At 38.3% G+C, this 12,617-nt stretch overlaps 1 protein-coding gene across 2 annotated transcripts in view; it reads left to right on the top strand.

Annotated features, from left to right (window-relative positions):
* Window positions 1-12,617, top strand: part of dst (dystonin) — a 130,676-nt gene that overhangs the window by 59,512 nt on the left and 58,547 nt on the right. For both annotated transcript variants that reach the window (XM_038296257.1, XM_038296256.1), the window contains 18 exons: window positions 114-218; window positions 362-457; window positions 542-667; window positions 1,386-1,538; window positions 1,638-1,792; window positions 1,873-1,999; window positions 2,103-2,286; window positions 2,744-2,901; window positions 2,998-3,176; window positions 3,264-3,402; window positions 3,488-3,681; window positions 3,773-3,935; window positions 4,019-4,102; window positions 4,210-4,317; window positions 4,418-4,516; window positions 10,387-10,533; window positions 11,998-12,086; window positions 12,174-12,282. In XM_038296257.1, coding sequence (XP_038152185.1) covers window positions 114-218; window positions 362-457; window positions 542-667; window positions 1,386-1,538; window positions 1,638-1,792; window positions 1,873-1,999; window positions 2,103-2,286; window positions 2,744-2,901; window positions 2,998-3,176; window positions 3,264-3,402; window positions 3,488-3,681; window positions 3,773-3,935; window positions 4,019-4,102; window positions 4,210-4,317; window positions 4,418-4,516; window positions 10,387-10,533; window positions 11,998-12,086; window positions 12,174-12,282 — 2,415 coding nt within the window. The remainder of the gene's footprint in view (window positions 1-113; window positions 219-361; window positions 458-541; window positions 668-1,385; window positions 1,539-1,637; window positions 1,793-1,872; window positions 2,000-2,102; window positions 2,287-2,743; window positions 2,902-2,997; window positions 3,177-3,263; window positions 3,403-3,487; window positions 3,682-3,772; window positions 3,936-4,018; window positions 4,103-4,209; window positions 4,318-4,417; window positions 4,517-10,386; window positions 10,534-11,997; window positions 12,087-12,173; window positions 12,283-12,617) is intronic.

Raw genomic sequence — 12,617 nt, 5'->3', positions numbered from 1 at the left:
TTGACACGCCTCTGCACCTTGAAACTTAATATGGGATTATCTAAGATGATGGAGCAGCTGATCCTTTGCCACACCTGAATGCCGGGGGCAATGACCTGAATGTCTCTCCACAGGACCTGATGAGGGAGCTGGATGAAAAAGAGGAGACCATCAAGTCCGTGCAAGAAAAGGCAGAGCAACTCATGCTGAAGAACCACCCAGCCAGATTAACTATTGAAGTGGGTGCTTTTCCTTTATATTCTATTCTGAAGCCATTATGAAAGCTAGTTTCTATATTTAGGGACATGATTACACAAACAACTCACACTTTGTTTGATATATCATAAAAGTTCACTTTTATCATGTTTTGTTTTCCTTCTAGGCATATAAAGCTGCAATGCAGACGCAGTGGAGCTGGATTTTACAGCTCTGTTCATGCGTCGAACAGCACCTTAAGGAAAATGCGGTTTATTTTGAGGTCTGTTGCTACTTTAGGCCGACTATTAAAAGCATTTTAGATACGTGTTTCCTCATCCTTTGTCCTCTCTTTTTCCCCTCACAGTTTTTCAGTGATGCCAAAGTGTCAATGGACTACCTTAAGAATCTCCAAGATTCAATTCAGAGAAAATACAAATGCAATCAATCTTCCAGTCTGCAACGGCTAGAAGATCTCATTCAGGAGTCCATGGTAATGCTGGTACAATGACATGAAGTGTGTGCATATATGTGTATAGTTCACAATAAAAGATATATATAGAGAACCCTACAAATACTTTTACTGGGATTTTTTTAAATGGTCAACTTAAAAATACTGTTAAAATTTGAAGTGAAAGAAGAATGCTAAAAATATATATTTTTTATTCACAGTAATTTCCAAATTAATTTTTTTGCTGAATGGTTTTCTCACCTTAGAACTGTTACTACTTTCCACATGAATTGCAGCAAAATTTTAACTTTCCTTCTCATGATTTTCTTACAATCAGGGATTTAAGAAGCTGTACCACTATTTAAATGATTGCCATTGGTTACCCAGCATTTTATTTAGTGTTTTCAAAATAAAAGCTGCTATACATAAATGTATCACACAAAATCAGATCTGTATTAGTAAGAAAAGAAACAGATCAAGCACCTTTTCCCCCTTCTCTTTTTAACTTTGAGCTGCTTTGTGTCAGTTCAACACAGAATGTCATGTTACAAGCAAAAGTTATTTACAGAGTTATTTACTTTTACAAACTTACCAAGCTGTTCTTATTAACTGTGTGCTTGTAGATATCTAGAAGAAACATGCCTTGTAGAGTTGGAATAAAATACTCAAAGTCTTTATTTTATTTGTAACTTCTGAAAATGTTGTTGGAATCTGTTTTTTATGGCCCTGGACAAACTATACTCTTTGTGTTTATTCTCAGGATGAGAAAGAGCAGCTTCTTCAGTACCGTAATACTGTGGCAGGGTTAGTGGGCAGAGCCAAAAACATTGTGCAACTCCGACCAAGAAACCCTGAAAACCCCCTGAGGTCCTCCATTCCTGTCAAAGCAATATGTGATTACCGTCAGATAGAGGTATTGTTATTTTTTTCAACATCATACAGCAGTTTCTCCCAGTTTATATCGGAGTTTGTTTGATATATCAGTATGGTGCCTCTCTCCCATATCTCTCAGATTACCATTTACAAAGATGATGAGTGCGTGTTGGTGAGCAACTCCCACCGAGCCAAGTGGAAAGTCATCAACCCAGCAGGGAATGAGGCAATGGTTCCCTCTGTTTGCTTCTCCCTGCCGCCACCCAACAAAGAGGCTGTTGACTTGGCTGCAAGGTGATACATTTGGATTCAAGGGTTAATTTTATGGCTAATTATTGAACATGATTGTCTAAATTACTTCACTTTTTCTATAGAACTGAGCAGTTGTACCAAAAGGTCCTCACACTATGGCACCGCTCCCACATCAACATGAAGAGTGTGGTGTCCTGGCATTATCTCATGGCTGACATACAGGCCATCCGCAACTGGAACGTGGCCTCGGTATCTTTAGAATTTCACTTATTATAATTTGTGGCAATACACTTTAGTTTTTCTCAGTCATGATCGGAGTATTTTAATGCTTTCATTTTCAAAACAACTTCAGATCAAGACAATGCTGCCGGGTGAACATCAGCAGGTCCTGAGCAACCTCCAGTCTCACTTTGATGAGTTCCTGGAGGACAGCAAGGAGTCAGAGGTGTTCACAATTGGAGACTGTGAACAGCTGGAGAGAGACGTGGCAGCCTGCAAAGAATACTACCAAGAACTGCTGAGATCCGCAGAGAGAGGCAAGCCTTTCATTCTGTCTTAATAACAACCAAGCCCCAAACAGAGGCACATGGTTCCTTAGGCCTTTAAGCTTTAAATTATGGACTTTTGAACATATTGCTATTTTTCTCACTGAATAACCCACATTCTGAGAAAATTCTTAGCATATCTGTAATTTTAAACCATATCTTTTTTCCGTTTTCTTATATCATATGAAAATTATAGGACATGAAATGACATATTTTGCTCCTGTGATACTGGAAAAAACAAAAAAACAAAGCAGAATTCATAAAATGTTAACACACAAATGTGTCTATTACACAAATATAACTGGATTTTGGGGGATGCTGCCACCTAGTGGTGTGTGTTGCACAGTGTTTTTGTTCGTGGTGTCCTTCAAAAACATAAAGGATTTTAATGTAAATCTGTGCTTTTTTATGATTCATATTTCCATTGTTGATATCAATTTTCAAACAGAGGAACATGAGGAGTCAGTGTACAATCATTACATCTCAGAAATCCGCAACATCCGCATGCACTTGGAGTCCCAGGAAGAACATCTGATCAGGCAAATCCGATCACCGTTGGAGAGAGACGACCTGGAACAGAGTCTGCAGCGCATCACTGAACATGAGGTATCCTAATGGCTATTTAGATATCCCTCTAACGTATATAGACACTAATGTGATGTTTCCCTTTCTATTCATAACATTAAACATTCTGCATTGCAGAGGAAGATGTCTGAGCTGGAGAGGTTGAAGGGTGACCTGGATGTCATGAAGGAGAAATGCGAGCAGTTCTTTAGACAAGCTGCAGGATCTCCCTCTGTGATGACGCTCTCCTCTGAACTTTCTGTCCTGGTTCAAAGCATGAGCCAGGTCTACTCCATGTCATCTATTTATATGGACAAGTAAGACCACTCTTCCTTTCTTGCAAAGTATATGAATGACCTTAATATTTTCTTTTTCAAACTAAAGAGGAGCTTCTGTTTGTTCAGACTGAAGACAGTGAGTTTGGTGGTAAAACACAGTCAGAGCGCAGAGGCGCTCGTTAAAACCTACGAGTCCAAACTGTATGAAGAGGATGCGGTCAACTCGGACATCAAATCCATTGAAAGTGTTATTTCAACACTTAAGGTAACAACCCGGGGTTGTGCTTTTTAAGACATGGAGCCTCTATTACTGCTTTTTGTTAAGTACTCATCCAACTTTTTGTTTGTAGCAATGGCGTTCAGAGATTGATGAGAGGCAGGAAGTGTTCCATGACATGGAGGATGAGCTGCAGAAAGCTCGAGTCGTCAGTGATCGCATGTTTAAGGCCCATAATGAGCGAGACTTTGATCTGGACTGGCACAAGGAGAAGGCAGATCAGCTGAGTGAAAGATGGCAGAATGTTCACTCCCAGATTGATAGCAGGTTTGTAAGATGGAATATTTTTCCTATGTTCATACAACATATGCGTGCAAAGTTATAGTTTTATTCATGGAGATTACCCTAAATATTTCAGGCTGCGGGACCTGGATGGTATCAGCAAGTCTTTAAAACATTACAGAGACACATACAGCAGCGTTGATCAATGGATTGGAGAGCTGGAAACAGCACAGTTGAAAGCTCAGGAAAACAAACCTGATGATAGCAAGGCTCTGGCTGAAATATTAAACAAGCAAAAGGTAAAACAGAACTGATGTTCCCCTCTTATTATAAGCCTTAGATATACTAATAGCATTTGACCCTCAATGTTTGGCCTTTTCAGGTTCTTGTTGCTGAAATGGAACAAAAACAGAGCAGGATTGATGAGTGCCAGAAGTATTCGGAACAGTACTCATCTGCTGTTAAGGTATTATTTGTTTTTATTTGAATTTGTTAAGGAAACATTTAATGTTCTTATCTTAACATCTACTAAAACATTTCTATTAATCTTTCAAATTTCTCCCCACAAATTAGGATTATGAGCTTCAGTTGATGACGTTTAGAGCGATGGTCGACTCCCAGCACAAATCCCCTCTTAAGAAGCGGAAGATACAGAGCTCCTCTGATGCTATTCAGCAGGAGGTAAAACTATATTCTGCCTTGCCAGCATCACTTCAAATGTTCTGCATCTGTGGTTGATGCAGATTCACTCATCTGTGACTGTTGGGTTAATTTCATTCAGTTCATGGATCTCAGAACTCGCTACACAGCTCTTGTCACCCTTATGACCCAGTATGTGAAGTTTGCTGGTGAAACGCTAAAAAGAGCTGAAGACGAGGAGGTGAGTTGGTTTTACCCTAAAACATTTATGTGTAATGTTTTTAAAAAATGCATGGTGTTTAAGTGGTTCATGCTACTTTTCTTGCATCTTTCTGTCGTCCAATGATCTGACACCACATTTGTTTGTCCTTCTGAGACGCATGATATTTAGCTTCCCAGGTCATGAACATGCTTTCTTGGTATTTTCACTTCTTATCCAACTTTACTCAGAGGCTCATCACGCTATCAACAAACATTTGCTTCACTGTGCAAAAAAGAACAAAGGGAATGCACATGAGTTTAAAATGTCTGCATGTCTGCTGGTGATGGTTAAGTGGGTAAAAACATCCAAAGTTTTTTTTTTTGTTAATTATCCTTTCAGATATAATATGGTATTTATGAGTATTAATTAAAATTTTTCGTTTTAAATGTTTGTCAAATTATTTGTGACAAACATTTTGAAATGTAAATCTCTCTGCGAGATTCTTTTAGACTAACAATGCATGTTTTAGGTGGCCATGTTTTAGTTTAAATATTAACCTGTGGGTGACAAATTTCTTTGCATTGTAGAATAAAAAGGCTTTTAAAAGAGCAGAGGATGCGAAAAGGATTGAAAGCTTGGTGGTCCAAAAAACCCATGGGGAAGTAGAGATTAGCCAACTTAAGCAACGGATCCAAGAGCAAGAGGCTTTGCTTGCGGAAAGAGAAGCAGCGACGAAGAAGCTGGAAGTAGAATTAGAAACACAAAAGAAAGCCAATGAGGATCTAAACTTTCAAAAAGCAAAGCTTGAGCATGATGTTAGTCAGTACAATGCTAAATTAGACATAGCCACCAGGGACAAAAACGCTCTTGAGCAAGAATTGAAGCACACCAAACTTTTAATGGAACAGTCACAGGCCGCCTTATCTCTGACTCAGGCAAAACTTGAGGATCTTGTAAAGAAAGAAAATTACGTAGAGAGGCCCGGTTTGCACAGAAAAATAAATGAAGAGGAAGTAGATGTTGCTACTGAAGAGGAGATGCACATCAAAGTTCCAGCTAAAAGCAATGATCAGAAGGCACAGCCTTTGGGATCTGAGAGCCATTCAGAACTTGGGGGTCAGTCTGAAGAGTCTGCAGTTAAAATGCACAAGGTTTTGCAGCAGAAATTAGAAGAGTTGTCACAGGTCCAGAAAAAGGCTGACATGGCAGAGGAGAAAGCTCAAAGCTATAAAAAGCTTCTGGATGGCAGCAACAACAGACTGAAGAAAATGCAGATGGACATAGAGAGTGAAAGAGTCAAGACAAAACAGAAATCAGAGGATTGTCATCAAGAAATCCTGAACTTGAAAAAATCCATCTCAGAATTTCAGGAAGAAATTAGATCACTTCAGAGAGCAAAGTCCTCTTTGGAGCAAAACTCTTTTTTCCAAAGCACTGAAGTAGAAGGCCTGGAAGAGCAGCTGAAGATCACCCAAACAGAGCTGCAGAAAAAAAGCTTCATAGAGCAGGAGAATTCTTACAAGATTAACAGCTTAGAAGAAGAGGTAGCTTCCAAACAGGCAGCTATAGATCAGCTGAAAATAAAATGCAATGAGTTAATGAGGATGAATGTCTCATCAGACAGTGATATCCGAGGTCTTCAGATCCAAACAGAGTCTCTTGAAAAAGAAAGAAAATTTTCTGAGCAAAAGATAAGATCTTTATTGAGTGAGGTAGAGAGCTGGAAACAGCAGCTACAAACCTCAAAGGATGAAAACAATAAACTGAAGAGAACTGAGCAAGTGATGCAGAACAAATGCAAAAAACTTGAGGCAGAACTTCAGAAGAGTGAAATTCTTGCATCTCAGCTGCAGAACAAAATCGACGAGCTGGAAGAGATACACTTAAAAGGGGAGCAGAATACGAAGAATGTAAAAGCAAAACTTGATCAGGTCATGATGGAGATTGGGAGCAAGGACCAGCAGATTAAAATCTTCAAATCACAGGTAGAGGGTGCTAAATCTCAGGTTAGAATTATCGAGGAGGACCTAAGCAAGAAATCACAGACCATCTATGAGCTTCAAATGAAATTGCAAGAATACAGTGAGGAGACAAAGAGCGTATCTGATCTGCAGCAAAAAATAAAATGCATTAATGGAAAAATTATAAACTATGAGAAAGAAATAGCAAATCTGAAATCAGAGCTGAAATCATTGTTGGCAGATAAAAATTTACTGAATCAGGAAGTCCAGATGCAGAAAGCTGAAATCAATGATCTGAATGAGATGCTAAAGAAAAAACACCTCGAGCTCCAAAAAGAATCAGATGAGAAACAGAAACATATGAGTAAATTTAAAGCACTAGAAGAGGAGCTTGTAAAACACAAGGACAGCTTTAGAGGTATATCTAACAGCACTGAGAAAGTTAATGAAAGCCTAAAACAAGAAGTGTATTCTATTCAAAAGGACAAGACAATGGCAGAAAGAAAAATAGAGAGTCTGAATGCTAAACTTTTAGAGGTTAGTTCTGCTCTACAAAAAACAAAAGATGAACTGGCTCAGGAGATGAGAGAAAGAAAATTGAAAGAATCCAAAATAGTTCTGCTGGAGACCGAGGTTCAAAAACAAAATCTAAATATCAGAGAGACCAGGTCCGGGAGTGACAATTCTAGATCAAACCTGCAACATGAAAATACAATCCTGCAGAGGGAAAAATCTGAGGCACTGGAGAAAAACATCTCCTTGGCAACCGAACTTGGAATCCTAAAAGACAAGTTGCAACGCACCCAAATGGATTCTGAGAAAAAGGAAAAAGAGAACTCTGCTCTTCTACTAAGGTCCCAACAAATGGAAGAACAACTGGAGAAATGTAAAAAGATGCTGGATGAGCTAAAGGGAAAACTTGAACTCCAGAAAGAGGGCTATGAGAGGCAGCTCTCACTTACGCAGACAGAAATTGAGAAGAAAATTATTTTGCTGCAGTCTGAAATAGTAAACAAAGGTCAGCAGTTGCAAAGTGGAGAATTAGCAGAGAAACTCAACAAGTATTTTAAGCAAGATCTAAAACTGATTAAAACTTTGCAGCACACCACCATGGAGTCAAGGCAACAGGGGGATAAAGAGTTTCTAATAAAAAATGAGAAAGTGCTGCAAGAAAGAGTAAAGCTTGAGCAAGACTTGTTAAAAGCTAAGTCTGAAATTGCTCTACTTGAGGAAGATAAACTGAAGCTCACCTCTAAAATAAATGTGCTGCAGAGCCTTTGCAATCAACAGTCAATAGAGAGAACCAAGTTTGAACAAAATCTGGCAGAAACTGAGCGCAAAGTTAAAGCGAAAGAAAGTGAGGCAGGAGCCCTTCGAGAACAAATAGAGTTGTATGTCAGAGAGGTAAAAAGTCTTCAGAAAACTTTGTCATCACTGGGAGGGGCGTTGACAGAAACCATTCATCCAGATGTGACAAATAGCAAAGCTGATCTGTTGAAGACTGATGTTCCCATGGAGAAGAAAATGACATCCCTTATTAAGGCTGCAAAAAGCAGAATGGAAGATGAAAGCTTCAATATTAAAGAGGTATGATAGAACCTGCATTGTGACATTATACAATATTCAACATATGTAAAATAATTCTTCTATAGTAAAATTCGTAATCGGTTATATTTTAGTTGTGAAAGTCAACTTATGTTTCTATACTTAAGCATTTTTCAAATGTCACATCTACAGATGGAGAAGATGGAGAGAGAAAACATTGTTAAAGAAATAAAGGAAGTCAAGGAACTTGTCTCTTCTTATGAAACTCCAAGCATTCAATCAAAAGATTTGCCCCACATTTCTCACAAGAGTACAATTACATCTCATCTTCCCGGCTCAGGAAAAGTGCATGGATACATGGCTCTCTGTGAGCCTACAGACCCAAAGAAGAAAACAAACATCAGTCAGACAAGAACTTATCAAGTCACAGACATTCATGAAACTGTAAACACATCTGAAAAGAGTACTAGTGGAATACTGAGAATGGGAACTTCCCAGAAATGCCAGGAGATTATTGGGAGCACTGAAATTCAACATTGGATCAAGAAAAACCTCTTGGATGAGGAGGTTTTGCAAAAGCTGCAGATGGGCCTCCTAACTGTTGAACAAGTGCAAGCATCGCTCGTTCAGTACTCTGATAAACCTGCCACAGTAGCTGGAGTTTATGTAGAGTCAAGTAAGAAAAAGATATCCTTCCTAGAAGCAGCTCAAAAGGGCTTTCTTGCTAAGACATATGCTCTTGAGTTCCTTGAGGCTCAGGTTGCAACAGGCAGTCTTGTAGATCTAGCTACAGGAGAAACAGTGTCTGTTGCAGAGGCACTCGAGAGAGGCATTGTAGATCTAAGCATGAAAGAAAAACTAATGGAGGCAGAGAAAGCTGTTAGTGGCTACAACTGTAAGGGCAGGAAGCTCTCTATCTTCCAGGCAATGGAGGAGAGACTTATAGATAGAGTAAAAGGGAAGAAGATGATTGAGGTCCAAGTTGCTACAGGAGGGCTTATTAACCCAGAAACGGGTATGAGAGTCCCGACTTGCATTGCATTAAATGAGGGTCTCTTGAACAAAGAGACTCTGCAGAGTCTGTATGATCCAATGAGCAACTCAAAAGGTTTCCACAGCCCTGACACAGGACAGAAGGCTTACTACAGTGAAATACTCAAGGCCTGCTTGTATGACATCAATGGCGATGTGTTTCTTGTCCCATTTGGGGAAAGGCATTTAACAAAGACCTCACCTATGAGTTCTCATCGAATGTCCGTCGTCAACAGCAGCTGTGGATTGGAAATGTCAGTGTATGAAGCCTTCAAGGGGAAACACATCAACAGGACAACGTACCTGTTCCTTTCCCAGCAGGAGAGCAATTGGCAGGAAAACTCTTGTGTCGATTCAGACGGAAACCCACGTCACTTCATCACGGATGCTAGAAGTGGCCGACAGCTTTGTCTAGAATCTGCTTTAAGTCAGAGATTTCTTGACATGTCTGAGTTTGAATGCTACCGCAGTGGTCTTTTGAGCATCTTTGAGATTGCAGACATCATATTTTCAAGAAGGGTTGTTGTGGAAGATGTTAACAGCACCCTTGCTGGTCTCTGGGACATGACTCGGAAGAAGAGGATCTCAGTCTTCCAAGGGCTCCTGCAAGGCTTTACTGATAGAGTGACAGCCTTACGACTGTTAGAGTCTCAGGCATGCACTGGAGGAATTTGTGATCCTTCATCTGGGGAAAAACACACCCTCTCAGAAGCTCTTAAAAGAGGCCTTTTAGATGAGGCTCTCAAACAACAGCTCCATCAGTTTGAAGAGGCATTTATTGGTATTACCAACCGTCACACTGGGAAAGTTTTCTCAGTTTTGCAGGCTGTTCAGGAAAATCTCCTCCCAAAAGATGTGGGTTTCCGCTGCGCTGAATTCCAGCTGTTGACAGGCGGACTAATAAATCCAGACACAAAAGACAGAGTATGTCTTGAAGAGGTTCTTCAAAGCAGCTTTGTGGACAAAGTTACAGCCACTCTGCTCAAAGATGAGAAGTTCCAAACTCAAAGCCTCACCTGTCCCAAGACAAAGAGAAGAATAACCTTTAAAGAGGCTCTGGAAAGAAGTGTGTTTGACTGCCACACTGGCATGAGGTTATTGGAGGCTACTAAGATCCATGCATTTGGAGCCAAGACAACATTTCATTATCTTTGTGCATTTAAGTAAACATCTGTAAAGATGTGACTTCATCATTTTCCCTTAGTTGTTTTTTTTTTATTTCATATTCATGTTTTATTATTTTTTTGTGATGCTGTCAAATATTCTTCTTTTTGGCCAGATTTCAATTGATTAATCTCTCTTCTCTTTAGCGATGTTTGATGCTTTATTAAGCAAACAGCTTTGTTGAATGCCTGCCTGTTTTAATTGTAGAGATCTGTTGATGAGGAGAAGCGAGAACACGGTGATAAAGTTAGCAAACTGTTGAACTGGATGTCTGATGTGAAACAAACCGTGAGCAATGATGGGAATGCTCTGAAAGATAGTAATGCCAACACAGATGCTTCAAATAAACACCAGGTAACTCATTTATATGTTGACATGTGTCCTTGTTTATGTTACGGTGATCTACAATAAAAACCACATGTTTACATTGGTACTGATTGTATGACCTGTCTCAGGTTAATAATTGTTGGAATCAATAAAAACAGACCTATAAGTTGCACAAGCATTCTTATAAACATATATAAATATTTTTAATCCCCCCTCATTGTTTTTTTATTTATACATTTTGAATGCCCCCCTCTCCGTCATTTATTGCAATCTATTTCTTTTATGTTTAAAGTTGTGAAATAGCTTTAAAAAATGTGGGAACTTTTATTTATGTACACCTTTTCAGATAACTTTTAAGTGTAATTAAATGAACAACATAGACATTTCTGAACAGACCTGAAAAGGTATGTAATATGTAGAACCTTGTTGAATGAAATCAGTATAATGTGAATTACAAATTCAATATAATCAGATTAATAGAATTTACTAAAAACAAAGTTATAATCTTCAATTACCTACGTGTATGGTAATCAATGGCCATCCTTGTCATGGTCACAATGGTCATTAAAATAAGTAAAAAAAGTAAAAAAATAAATTTCTTTTGCATCTTACAGTAAAATAGAAATCTTAATACACCATAAAATCAAATAATCTAATTTTTTAAATGAACAGCTAAGTGTAAGGAGATATAAATGAACAAACTTTGCATCTTTTGAACAAACATTTCAGTTGAGACTTAGTATGTAGATTATGTCTTAAAAGATTGAGATGAGTCTGTATCCCCATTTTTTTATGACTGAAAAAACAAGCTTAGAAAGACTTTTGGATAATGCTTTAACATATAATATAAGAAGAAATAACAACTTAGAATTCATCAAAGAAAAAAGAAAAAATTCATATCAAATTGCTCATATCCACTTTTCATTGAGGACTGACCTGCTAATTCACATATGGCAATATATTTTTTATAGGAACATTAGGAACATATGGAGAGAATAAATGTTCTAAGGGTTGTCTGCTGGGGAATAATGGGTTTCAACCATAAACCCCCCCCCCCCCCCCCCAAAAAAAAAAAAAAAAAAAAAAAAAACAACAACAAACAAACAAACAAAAAACATTAGAACTTATTTACTCTTTCTGCTGTTCAATAAGTTTCACCAACCTTTACCTAATTTTTGTTATTAGATTAAACCATAAGCCATATTTATAGGCAGTAAACAGTAGGATGATTTTTCTTTTGATGCCTTTAACACATAGATAAAGAAATTGATTTTTCATCATTTTACCTGCTGATTAAAGAAAAATGGTCAGATTCTGATCTGTGGCTAATTTATATGTCATTTCTGGAAATATTTGATAAATTGCAATAATCTTTAAACAACTCAGTAAAACGTGACACATTTAAAACATAATTTTTTATATATTATATCAGCATATAATTCCATCAGCTTTTGTAAGAGATGTAAACGCATCACCATTTGATGTTTTTAGGTCTCCATTGAAGAAATGGTTTCCAAAAAGGAGCAAATTGCGGAAGCGCTTAAGGCCACACAAATGATGCTCAATAAGCACGGTGACAAGTGAGTGTTGATAATATGATATTGCATCATCAATACTTGATTAAAAACTGAAAATCAGAGCTTTACTTCCTTTTTTTTTCTTTTCAGGATGACGGAGGAAGACAGAGTGAAGACCCAGGAGCAGCTAAATGCTCTCAGTCAAGCCCACAGTGAAATCACTCAGCAGTGTTCAGAACAGGCAACCTCTGCAGATGAGGTTGGGCTTGAGGCATTAAGTTTGAGCATAACTGTTGCAAATATGTGCTATTGTGCTCCTCCTGATGTTCAGATGCATGAACAAACATGATCCGCTTGTCCTGATAACAGTTGGAGCAGTTTTCTCTTGCATTTGTTGTATGATATGTGTGTAGCAGGAGTTCAGAATATTTGCATATGCTGTAAACATGCTTCACTGTGCCAGCTTTGGTCCGAACAATTCTCTGTCATCTGTGAATATAAATCCTCTTAGGGTGCATCATCAAAACAGAATTGATCTTTAACCCCAGAGTATGCAAACTAACTAACTACACTCTTTTTGCAAGATGCCGGACA

The sequence above is a fragment of the Cyprinodon tularosa genome, unplaced genomic scaffold, assembly GCF_016077235.1.
Source record: "Cyprinodon tularosa strain WSP-4 unplaced genomic scaffold, ASM1607723v1 ctg37, whole genome shotgun sequence".
In the NCBI taxonomy this organism is placed as follows: Eukaryota; Metazoa; Chordata; class Actinopteri; order Cyprinodontiformes; family Cyprinodontidae; genus Cyprinodon; species Cyprinodon tularosa.
This window is presented reverse-complemented; position numbering and strand designations above follow the sequence as displayed.